At 39.1% G+C, this 12,604-nt stretch overlaps 1 protein-coding gene across 3 annotated transcripts in view; it reads left to right on the top strand.

Annotated features, from left to right (window-relative positions):
* Nucleotides 1–1,906: 1,906 nt before the first annotated feature.
* The window catches only part of LOC121322818 (WW domain-containing transcription regulator protein 1-like), a 35,266-nt gene continuing 24,568 nt past the window's right edge, over nucleotides 1,907–12,604 (top strand). Inside the window, exon 1 of one of the 3 annotated variants that reach the window (XM_041263157.1) lies at nucleotides 1,907–2,917. In XM_041263157.1, coding sequence (XP_041119091.1) covers nucleotides 2,508–2,917 — 410 coding nt within the window. In that variant the 5' untranslated portion in view covers nucleotides 1,907–2,507. The remainder of the gene's footprint in view (nucleotides 2,918–12,604) is intronic. The other 2 variants (XM_041263156.1, XM_041263158.1) reach the window with 2 other exon arrangements.

A 12,604-nucleotide genomic window follows, 5' to 3' on the forward strand; every position in this document is an offset into this window, starting at 1 on the left:
TGAGACAACAGGTAATAGGACTGTTAGCTGTCCAGCAGGCTTTCCCTGGACAATCTTGGAATCAATATTTTAATGACACCTTGAGGTTCTTGTTTTTATTGGCTGAGGTTGGGCAGGACTGTATATCATGGCCATATTAAATTAAGAATTGTCAGTTATAGTTTTGACATATTTATATGTATGCAGTAATGTGTTTATAATTTACACCTGGTTTGAAATGTACTGTAAAAAAAGAGGTGACATTATATATATACAGTGCCGTGAAAAAGTATTTGCCCCTTGTCTGATTTTTTGCATTTTTGCATATTTTTCACATTGAATTTGGTCAGATCTTTTGTGGGTTGTAGCAGTATATAGAGGGAGTCTAGGAGAAAAAATGACACCAAAGTTTGGTGCTTCTTTCATTTGTTTGCTGTGCAAGGTAATCAAACATGCAATCTTCAGGTGTGAAAAAGTTATTGCCCCCCTAGTTAACTCAACCCAATTAAAGGGATAATTAGGGTCAGCTGTTTGAATACTTTGGCCCTTACCATCAGAGTGAAGCAGTTAGCACACAGGTTCTAGAGGCACATCATGCCACGATCAAAAGAAATTCCTGAATACCTCCGGAAAAGTTGTTGATGCCTATCAGTCTGGAAAGGGTTACAAAGCCATTTCTAAGGCTCTGGGTCTCCACCAAACCAGAGTCAGAGCCATATTGTCCAAATGGAGAAAGTTTGGGACAATAGTGAATCTTCCCAGGAGTGGCCAGCCTGCCAAAATCTCTTCAAGAGCAAGGCTTAAAATCGTCCAGGAAGTCACAAAGAACCCTAGAACAACATTGGCTAAGGTCAGTGTTCATGACTCCACCATCAGAAAGACACTGGGCAAAAATGGGTTTCATGGCAGAGAAGCAAGGCGGAAACCACTGCTCACTAAGAAGAACATGAATGCTCGTCTCAAGTTTACCAAAAAGCACCTGGATGATCCTCAAGAGTTCTGGAACAATGTTCTATGGACAGATGACTCAAAAGTTGAACTTTTTGGCCAACATGGGCCCCGTTATGTCTGGCGAAAACCAAACACTGCATTCCACAGTAAGAACCTCACACCAACAGTCAAGCATGGTGGTGGTAGTGTCATGATTTGTGGATGCTTTGCTGCATCAGGACCTGGACGACTTGCCATCATTGAAGGAACCATGAATTCTGCTCTGTATCAGAGAATTCTACAGGAGAATGTCAGGCCATCCGTCCTTGAGCTGAAGCTGAAGGGCAGCTTGGTCATGCAGCAAGACCATGATTCAAAACACACAAGCAAGTCTACATCAGAATGGTTGAAGAACAAGAAATTTAAAGTTTTGGAATGAAGATCTGATAACATTCAGTGTCAAAAATATGCAAAAATGCAGAAAATCAGAGAGGGCAAATACTTTTTCACAGTATTGTGTGTGTGTGTGTGTGTGTGTGTGTGTGTGTGTGTGTGTGTGTGTGTGTGTGTGTGTGTATATATATATATATATATATATATATATATATATATATATTTCCTTTAAAGGAAATTCAGTAATTAAGCATGGCATATTATAAACTTTTGCTATGATGTATTTGTGCAACTATAAAGAGAAACAGGACATTACTTAAACTACATTTGCCCCCAAATGATACAGCTGTCGATGATGATACTACTTTGTATTTCAAAAAAGGGTGAAACAAAAAAAAAAAAAAAAAAAAAAAAAAACATACGGGGGAGTGGATTTTAGTTACTCTGCCTAAATATGGTAAAATTAGGGGCCACTGGGAAAGTTATTTCCAGCTGCACAAAACTATAGAAAACACATAAATACTGAAAACCTGGGAACGGATTGCTATTCAGCTGTCTTGGTTTTAGTTTAGGTTTATACGTGCTTAAACATTAGGAACCAATACACTTTCTGTTAAGCTCCGGACAGCTGATGTCAAGCGGCTACAACTTGGCAGTTTTTTTTTTTGTTTGTTTGTTTTTTTTAACTAGCTGTTTTAAAAGGTACTGCGTTCAGTTTAAGTTTACTGTGTGCGACTTAGTAGGCTGGTGTTGTTACTATGATCACACAGACCGAACTTATTTAGAAATTTATCCCCCCGAGCTCATGAATAATTAATGAGGCAGTGCTGCCAGAGACGCCTTTGGAAGTTGACTTTACAAACTTTGTTGAGAGTCCCAGAACAGGGTAGGAACGTTGAGACAGTGGTTAGGGAAAAGGACAGGAGAAATTTTAAATAACTTTTTTCCCAGTCTGGGAAAACAAGCTACCTGGTATATCAGGAATTAAATGTAAAATATTCATACAATAAAATTATTTTTCAGATAAATGCTTCGGAGAATCGGAAAGAACACACGGGATATATCCTACTAATAAAACTTTATTTTTAAGAAATATAATCGATTGTAGATTTTGGACTGACTAATCGTAACTAAGCGTAAAGATTATAAGGATTTTAAAGCTTTGTTTTTTTTTTTTTTTTGTATTGTCTATTTTCCCAAAGAAAATGAACACCAATTCTCTTCACCCTCTGCCGGGACAGCAAGTCATCCATGTTGCCCAGGACCTCGACACTGATCTGGAGCAGCTCTTCAATTCGGTCATGAACCCCAAGCCGAGTTCCTGGAGAAAAAAGCTGCTTCCAGAGTCTTTTTTCAAGGAGCCAGAGTCCGGCTCGCATTCCCGGCAGTCTAGCACCGATTCGGGCAGCCTCCCTCCCCGGTTGACTGTGCAACATGTCCGATCACATTCCTCCCCTGCCTCACTCCAGCTTGGTGGGACCGGAGCCAGCGCGACCCCCAGCCCGGCTCAGCACGCACATCTCCGCCAGCAGTCCTTCGATGTCGCCGATGAACTGCAGTTGCCATCAGGTTGGGAGATGGCATTCACTCCGTCCGGACAGAGATATTTTCTAAAGTAAGTGATGCAAAATGCATACATCACTTAAAAGTTCAGTTTAAATTAGTTACCTTCACTGCGAAGTCAGTGTTAATTGCTGTACTTAAAAAACAAATTTAGCTGTATTTTATTAAACGTGTTTTAAAAGAAGGTTGTCTTTTTTGACAGCTCCAGCTTTCAGTGGAACCTTCCTTCCTAGTAACTTTACAGACTGAAACGAGTTTGACTGCAGCCGGCGCGCGTTGTAAATGCGTTATAGAACCCATTCATTTTACATTTAAAGTAACACTAATGTTTACTAAAATGAATATTTAATGTATGTTATTAATTAATAAGCTATAATAATGCATATAACTTAAAATACACGCTAATACGAGGCTGTGGCATGTGGTTGATACGATAGATGATTTCATGTCGGTGTGTGATAAGTTCCAATACATACAGGGCCAACGAGAGGGGGGACGATATTGCTGCTGTTAAGAAAGTCATTAGTATCCATGAATGATGCTAAAAATACTGAAGTGAATTACTGAATGATTGTCATTATCATCTATTTCGATGAAGCATAAGAGTCATAGTGACTGACTGCAATACTGATAATAACACCATCAGGGGTTTTGTTGACATAGGCTCCACATTCACCTTAAAGCCTCCCACACAACAGAGTGGTTTAAAAACCTTCTACACATTATATTGTATGCATTTTCAAAAGCGCATTTAGCAGAGGGTGTTTAAAAAGCTGCAGCTCCCTAGTGAAGAGTGGTATAATATTCTAAATCAAAGTTTGTAATTGGTTTAGCTTTCAGATGACCCAACACAATGTTTTCTAGCAAGTGAGTGTTGGACCCCAACCCCCCCAGCTTGCCTGCCTGCCCAGTTTGATGGAGTACACTTGTTTTGTGTCTTTGTTAACTCAAACTCAAACCCATTCTCTTTGTAACTAACTGAACTTTTAAGAGCTCCTCACCTCTCACCCTGCTCTGTGAAGAACGTTATAGAAACCCGTCTTCTGTTGAATTGTGGTCCTAGCTGGGATTTAAGATTAATTATGGTGTTGCGATCCTCACAGTAACAAACTGTGGAAAAAATTATTTCATTTTGGTTATGATAAAACTTCGACTTTCCTCATCAAAATTACCTTTATCACGTGATTTACATCCGTTGTTATGTGGTACTGCTGATTTAAGAACAGTGGCGTCAAACATTTAAATTCAACCAATAAATAAGCAGGTGGCCACACAAGCGGTTCTGGAGCATATATACACACTGAGGCAGAAGCCTTTCCGCGGCAGGTCTTGTTTATATTCCATTGGACTGTCATGGCTAGGCAGTGTTTAAGTAAAGTGTGTTAAGAATAATGCATCTTCTCTGGGTATAAGTACTAAGGGGCCTATTCCTTTCCATGATGATCTTGGTATTGTGAGACACAGCCCATGCTTTTGAAGAATGGGAACGGTTTCTTTCTGCCTGGACAGGTTTTGCACGTATACTGTATGAATAACACATAAAAGCGTGTTTGCACTTGTTGAGGTGCTGGGCGTGAGATGTGAAAAAAAGTGAAACCAAAGTCTACCCCACCCTGTAATTAAATCTGCAGGAAAACAAAGTCTCCATGTCGGGATAACTACCTTTCTTCTTAACAGGTAAAACCTCCAAGGGCTCAGAGCACACATTTCTCAGGTACTGTTTGATGTAAGGCAGTAAATGTCACTGTTTATCACATACTGTGCTACAGTGTAAAGAAGGTCTCCTTGCTTGGTGGGCAAACCAAGTAAGAAACAGCACCACGACATCACAGCTATGGGTGGCTTGTGTTTCTGCATTGCTTGTTTTTGACTGTTAGGAAATGTTTTCAGGGCATGTGATTTGTTTTCCCGTACAAATAATAACAATTTATGCCACACAAAAACCTTCCATCTCTAGCTAGCATCAAATAATTGGAGTGAGTAAGCGCTACATTATTTAGCAAGAAATACATACGTTGTTTACTAAATACACGAATTAACTGTTTACATAAATACAAAATAATGACTTTATTGAGTGATCTCTGAGTTCAGTTGGAAATGTCTAAATGTTTAGTTATCTAAAACAGACTATTCCATATTCTAAACGATGTGCAGCGTATGGCTCAAAAGACTGATACCAGCAAAAACTGTAGAACTGAGCTTTGGTTCGCTGTTGGATCGCTCTCCCTCAAAGTGCAAAACGGTCCTCTGTTAAATTGCTAGTTACACAACATAACTAAAACATTATAGGATATACTTAAACAACAGGCACAATAACTATGTGGATTACATTTTTTAAAAAAAAATTAAACTTCCAGTCGTAGGAGGTCACCCCTAAACACAACTTATTTATTTAACCTTTATTTTTCCAGGTTAAAATCAAGAAAGTTTTGTAAACTTTCCTTCTAAGTATTTTTTTGGTAGACGGTCACGCGTATACCCATTTCAAAGCTGTCTGTGGCTACAAAATGCTAGTAAATAGTGAAGTTAAAGGCTTTTGAAAAATTCATGAAAGGCAAATAACTGTATTACTTTGTTTTTTTTTTAATAGTAGTTCAGCTCAATGCATTTCCTATGCTTCTTGAACAAACACAATGGAAGACTTCCTTTATAAACCACTGGCATAAAACATATATTGTGACGCCTCATGCCTGCTGTTTGTTGCAGAAGTTTAAAGTTTGTTCAAAACTAGTTAATGAATGCCTCTTGTAAACTATTTGGGTAATTCCTGACTCTATCTGAAATACCTTTAAAAATATCAATAACGAACAAAGTGACAAAGCTCTGTCACTATCTGAGGTGACTTTTTACCTCAGAACTTGTTATTGAGTGTTTGAAGTTCTGAATGCAACATCAGGCCTGCATCTTCCACTCTTCTATAATCATAAGCCAGGACCTATATAACTTAGTAAGGTCCGAAAATTGCACTTTCTGTAATTTATACTCTTAAATTCATTCATTTTCATATAGTATGTTCCTTAAACTGCGATATTTAACTTAAATGATGGGGTATCTTTGACACAGCCTTATAAAATAATTTATACCTGGATATGCCAAGTATAGTTTGTTATGCACAAATACTACCTTTGCTGCAACCTCATACTGTAAAACATGTACATAGTGAAAACCAAAGCATGCGTATTATTACTGTGATAAAAATAATGAACTAAAAATGCCCAAGTATAAAATGCACTGTAGAGATAGCATGAGCCCTAGTGGGGTTTTGATGTTTGTTTGCCACTTTGCCTTTGCGTAACCTGCTGAAGCACGTTCATGCAACATTCCCTCACTTGTCCAGACGGCTTTCTCCGGTCACCACTTGATTTCCTGCGTAGCCTGGTCCACTGTAGAATTCTAGCCGACGGTGTTGGCAAGGGGAAAAAAATGACCTGAAATTGTTCTGCTTGTTTTTTTTCATACTGCCTTGAATAATAGCCTGTTTTATTAAATTCCTCCAAAAAAACAGGGGAGTAGGAGGTTTTGTTCTTGCTGGCCTTTAGGGCTGGAAATCCAGTGATTGATGCAAATGTAGGAAAGGTCAGCTCTTAGTATTTAGTGAGTTGGAGAGAAGTGCATTGTACAAGGAGCATGCAGTGCTTGCTGAGACATGCAGGGGCCAAGGGAGTGCACTGCAATAATAGAAATAGAAAGGGACAAGCAATAAAACTAGATGGATGTTTTGCAATTAAGATGGTCAGTTTTAATTCAGCTAGAACAACCTACAGTTTCTTAACACACTACGCTTGTCATGTAAGTTTAGAGTAGAAATAATGACGAGGGACTGAAATGTGTGGAGCACAGCATTGCCGAGGTTATGAACTATTTGAAGTCTTGTAAATGACCGCCCCTTGGGGTTTTTTTCAAGACACAAGCTGAATTCTTACACTCAAATACAAGGTGTGGTTTCCAACAAGGCTCTACGTTTTTCATTCAAACAAGATCATCTAGTTCTCGCTTTAAGATTAAGGTTATCCTGTTGTTACACCTGGATTATTCTGCAAGAAGTAACAAACTAGTCAACAACACAGTATTTTGTTTATAGAGGTCTGTGTTTTATTCCCAGTATGTTTTCAGGCACGTGATCTAATCTTCAAAATCTAAGCATATGAAACTGCACTTTAGGGATTTGTCTGTGAAAATTGCATACCCTTATGAAACACAATGAAAACCACATCCCCTTGTATCCAGATGGAAGTCAGGAGCAGCAGGCAGACACGGACCTAGGATGTGTAATTAATATGATAGACATTGAAATCTTTGTTTGAACACAGCTCACGTTTTAATAGCTGTCGAACTGCTGACATGTCCTGCAGAGATGGTAAATAAACCTGGCACAGATTCCAGAGGTAACGAATACCCTGTGACCATTGGTTGGTTGCACGTGGTCTGATAAACCTGTGTATTTTTTGGAGTATGCTGTGATTTGTGGTACAGTCCAGTTCCGTCTCGCTCTAAATGCCAAAAGTTCTTTCTGAAGTATTATTTAGGTTGTTTCAAAATGTCCTTTATTTTGTCACAATGGTTGCTATTTCGAAACATGCAATTTGTTGCTTTGAAACATATTCGAAGTACAGCAATTTGATTAAACAAAAACACACATTTGTGAGACGAGACAAAAAAGCAGTTTTATGAGGCCGTTGCAGGAGAAGCAGACAGACAGGATTTGAGCACTGACTACAGGAAGTGAAGGATTTCATCCAATGGTGGGTTTCAGGGTTGATGCTGTATTTGTAGGGCAGCGTTAGGAACCTTTACTGTGATGTACATTTTTTTTCTGGGAATAATGACCAGTCTTTAGTCTCTCTTGCCATCAAATCAGCTACTTTTACTAGCACTGCATTTCAGATATGTTCCATGTTTAGCATACGGTGTGACCTGTGTGGAAGTTTGATATAAAAACTTATCCTACTGAGATTCCTAATGACAGACCCAACCCCCACCCCCCCACCCCACCCCCACCACCCAAAAAAGAAAAAACTCAGGAAAACAATGGACTTGGCTCGCAGTTGTAAATAACTCCATCTCAATTCAGACCCCATCTGTTGAACAGCCATAATAGATTAGTCAAGACTGCTACAGCCAGTCGTTCTCAGCAGAAGCAGTGTGTTGTGCACTCTGTTTCGATCACGGCAACAATTTTTTTTCTTCTTTTTCTCTCAGACTTTTAGTGGATGAGCCAGTGGCTAGGCTCAAACCGCTTCCTGTGTAGTGTGTCATTTGGAACGGATTGAAAACCTGTTTGTTTCACTCAGCCTGTTGGGCCTTTTCCACAGACCTCTCTTCTGCTGATGGAGGGTATTACAGGACAAGAGTGTCTTTGTAACACAGCGTGTTCAGCACTCTGGGGCCTAGCGTGACTAGGAGATATAAATTGTATGGAAGCAATTAAACTTGAAGGAAATGTCATGTGGGCTGAATTTAAACCTACGGGTTTGTGGCCTGGTTCAAGTTTTCTGTGTTTTTTTTTGGCTGGATAATGTAATCTGCAGTATAGTACGTCACGACTTCAGTTCAGTGTGCTTGTATTGGCGTCTCTATCAGTCAAAAAAAGCAGTTACAGTGTTTTATAATACCCATAATCGTACTATTGAAAAGCTCAGGTGGTATCTGCTGCTGTTGTGTAGTCATGTTTATCAATGCAATACTGTTATCAGAGAATCAGGGAGGCTGCTGGGAGTTTTGTGTTTATCCCTTTTAATTTAATTCTGGCACTCCTTCAGAAAACCTACAAATAAAAAGTTGAGACACACACGCAGAGCTGTCGTTGAGGACTTCACTACGTAAAGCATAGCAGTTGTACGAGAGGAAAGAGAAGAACGCTGAGCAAAGGAATGGAGATACACAGGATGTTGCTGGATTTTCAGGACGAGTACAACACTGCAGTTTGTTTTTTTCACACTAGCGCCGCCTGACAGCCTCACAGCAGCTGCTGTGTTCGTTTTCTAGATACCCCTGGCTCGGGCCTCCCAGCACAGTGATTCAGTACATAGAAACAGTTTGTTATTTATGGTCAGTGGGAACTAGACAGAGACTGCCAGACCCTGTTTGACTTATAACCTTTGATGACCTTTTAAGAGAAATAACCTCAGATGCCAGATCCAGGACTCCAGCCTTTTGTTAGTGTATCATCTGAGCTTGTTGTAAAAAAAACAGCAATTGATTACTGTACCTGCTGCTACACTAAATGCTGCTAGTCACACAGTAATGAAATATAACAAACAACAATTAACCCTGTTCTACCTTCTTGAATTGATTGTTTACACTGTAATGTATAGTATCCTGATAATTGAATACGATGTGTGAAACTGAAATGAATATAAAAGCTTGACAGTAAATACTTCAATCTAGTCTACCTGTTTTGTGAATCATGGATTCTGTTCCTCTGCCTTTTTTTGCCATAACTTATTTATTCTGGATTTTATTCAGTGTTGGGTTTTTGTGTAACCAAGTGTATGTGTCTCACTCTTTAATTGTATTATGAAAAGCAAGTCTGTGTCTGGCTTGGTGAACTGAATCTCACTCACAGGTTGTTGCCCCACAGCAGACCTTGCGCTTGCACCTGGGAGATGGGATCATCCAGATGTTGACAGAAACCTCGACTGCAAAACTTTGCTCGAATTCAGCTTTAAACTGCTACAGAGATGGTCAGACATTTTACATCACCTAGAAATTTAGGATTGAAAAAAAAAATCAATATGAACATAATTTAGATCTTTTATTTTTTGAGTTATATCTCCAGAAGTCTACCAGAACCATAATAGTAGTACAGCATCTTTCACATTTAAATTTTGAAATGTCACGCTTTTCTGTTTTTGGGAATTCTTTTCGTTAAGTATATGGAAAACTACAAAGCAGTGTGTAATTCAGTATGTTAACGGAACATTATTCAGCAGGACATTATGAAGCTAAATGAGCTCATCCTATAAGGTGTGTGGCAAGGCAGGAGCCCTGCACATGAGGAGTTTTTTTTTTTTTTTTGTGCTGGTATATATTATAAGTAGTATTGTGTGTAATTATTGTAAATCATTAAAGAAGGGCCTGGTGCTCCTGGGAGAGCTTGCCTGCTGTGTGTGATTACCAACTGTGAAATCTAATTAGCAGGTAGGTGTGTCCCAGCGGGGCGTCAGGAATAAAAAGGTCCTGCTTATATACCTCTCTACAGTCCCTGAAGTAATCTTGATCCGTCAATGAACTAATCTTGACTCTTCAATAAACAAACCCAGACTCCAGCAACGCATCTGACCATTGGCAATTTGGTTTCTTGTTTGGGCTCTGATCTTGACAATCTCAGGCTTTCAGCAAGGCGATCTGAGGCTTGTCCGAGTAGCGTGGATGATCTTCAACCCCTTGGCTATGGCTTTGCAGCAGCCATGTATAAATGGGAGGTGTATAAATGGGAGCCATAGCTGTATTTCTTCTGGTGCTTTTAGCTTTAACTTGAACAGCTTTTTAGAAACAGGACTGCAACTGGCTGCTTCCTAACGAGTGCAATAAGGAACATGAATATTTTCTTTCATGCATTTTTATTGCCAAGCAGTTTAAGTTTAGGGAACTGTACCAGGCTGATTTAAATACAGGAGCTAACATTTCAATCCCATATAAGTGCTTTTAAAATGTCTTGATTCACTAGCATTAGAGGCTTTTCTGAAAATGTACTGTATTTATAATGGTTTATTTTTACAGTAATAATGCTTGGTATTGATGCCATATTCTGTTTGTTTCAAAATTCTCAGAAGCTATGAGCCCACATTATAGTAACTTCTGCAGGAATTTCAGATTTTATGTAGGGCTAGTTTTAGACTTACACTAAAACTTTTATTTATACAGTGTGATAGAATGTAGGTTTACACACATCAATGATATGGTGCACTGATGTGGTAAACTTACTTTCTAATCACCCTGTATACTGAAATCCCAAACACACGGATACTTTTGTACGTAAAAAGTGATTTTACTTTACTTATCTTTTCTTAAACGTGCCAGAGTGTGCTATATAACCGCCATACCCTTCTATGATCTTATTGGCCTGTTACTGGTGCATGGTATCAGAAAGAATTCTGTGTTATTTTTTTATTTTTTATTTCTCACCATTATATAGCTAAAACAAAATTCACGCCAAGGTAAACAGGGAGGTTACGCTTTCTCCAAACCATTACATTAACATTTTCATATGTAAAAAAAAACAACAAAAAAAAAACAACAAAATGTTCCATGCTTTTCCCCCATGATAAGCCCAGGGAGATGTCTCTGTCTGAGGATAGAGTCATGGTCATTTCCTTTGTAACGGCTGCAGCTACAGCACGGCTTATGTGGGTTTTTTTGTTGCAAAAACAATAAACTAATGTTCCTTTTAAAAAACAGGAAGAAGCAAAGTAATGCCTCACTGGAAAAAGAAAAAAAAAAAAAAAAACCTGGAAAAGCTTTCCTTTGCTGTTATGATAAGAGAGATATCCTGTTAGGTACTGTAGAGCCAGGCAGACTTGGAACATCAGTGCACATCTGCACTCAATTTGTGCTTCAAGATAACGCTTAGAGTGGTGGAGAGTGAAAAAACAAGAGCCTGTTTGAAACATTGTTTAAGTGGTACGCATTTGTTTATACATATAGTAAATGGATGGGTAAAGCTGAGGGAACATGAAGCCACTTTGTGGTTTCAGGAGACTAGGTCTTAGGCCACTGCATGGCACATGAGGAGAGACTGGGTTTGATACAGTAAAGTTGCCTCAAATTAGTTCTCCTGGAACCAGATTTTAAGCCACTGTTCTTGAAAAAGTGGCTTCATGTTTCTCAACTGGGGGTGACAGGGAATAACTTTTTATATTTTAAGGTTTGATATGGTTTGCCATTAAGCAAATTGTTTAAAACATTTCAAGTTTTAAGGTGGCACAGTGGGTTAATTCACCAGCCTCTCTTTAACCTCTGATAGTAGGACTATGTCCATTCTCTGCTTAAGAGGCCCCTGAGTGAATCAGGTTTCTGATTGAATTGAAGCTGGTGGGTCCATCCTAAATCTGATGTGTACTGATTGCGCTTGTATCAGCATGATAAAGTCTCCCCTGAGTCTGTACAGGAGGGCCACTTTGTGGAGTTTACCCTGCTGGTACAGAAGACTGGATTTCTCAAGTTTCAAGCTTCTGATCACCTGAGTAATACACTTAATAATGGGCAGTTCTGGACCCAATCAGGCTGCAGGTAGTGTGGAGTTTAAGCTATGCTTAGACCAGTACAATAACCTTGCTTGACTCACTGTAAGTGTATCACTATATGCCATCACTAAAGTGAACAAGTTGAATTAATAAACATTAGCTGTAATGGGCAGCAGTGGGGGTGAAAGGTCATTGAGCAACTTCCTTATGGTAAGAAGACAAAAGTAAGTTGTGGACTTCACAACGGCTGTCAACATTTTCACCAAGTGCTGCTTAAATGCCAGGTTTTCAGAATTAAACCCAACTAACGCTTTTATTTGACCTGTCCGGCTTTCTCACAAGTCTTCTTTCACCAGAGGGATATTCACAGATGCTGACAGTAGTTCCTTCTCTGTGATTGCACAACATGCCTTCTTCCACCACACAAATAGCTATTTTGTAACTTTAGAAGCACTGACAGCTGTGCTGTTGAACTGAATAAATCCATAATGTGGCTCTCTAGGATTTCACATTTCCTTAGAGCTACAAACTGTTTTTGTTTTTTTTTACCTGTG

Source organism: Polyodon spathula, chromosome 11 (assembly GCF_017654505.1).
Source record: "Polyodon spathula isolate WHYD16114869_AA chromosome 11, ASM1765450v1, whole genome shotgun sequence".
Lineage (NCBI taxonomy): Eukaryota > Metazoa > Chordata > Actinopteri > Acipenseriformes > Polyodontidae > Polyodon > Polyodon spathula.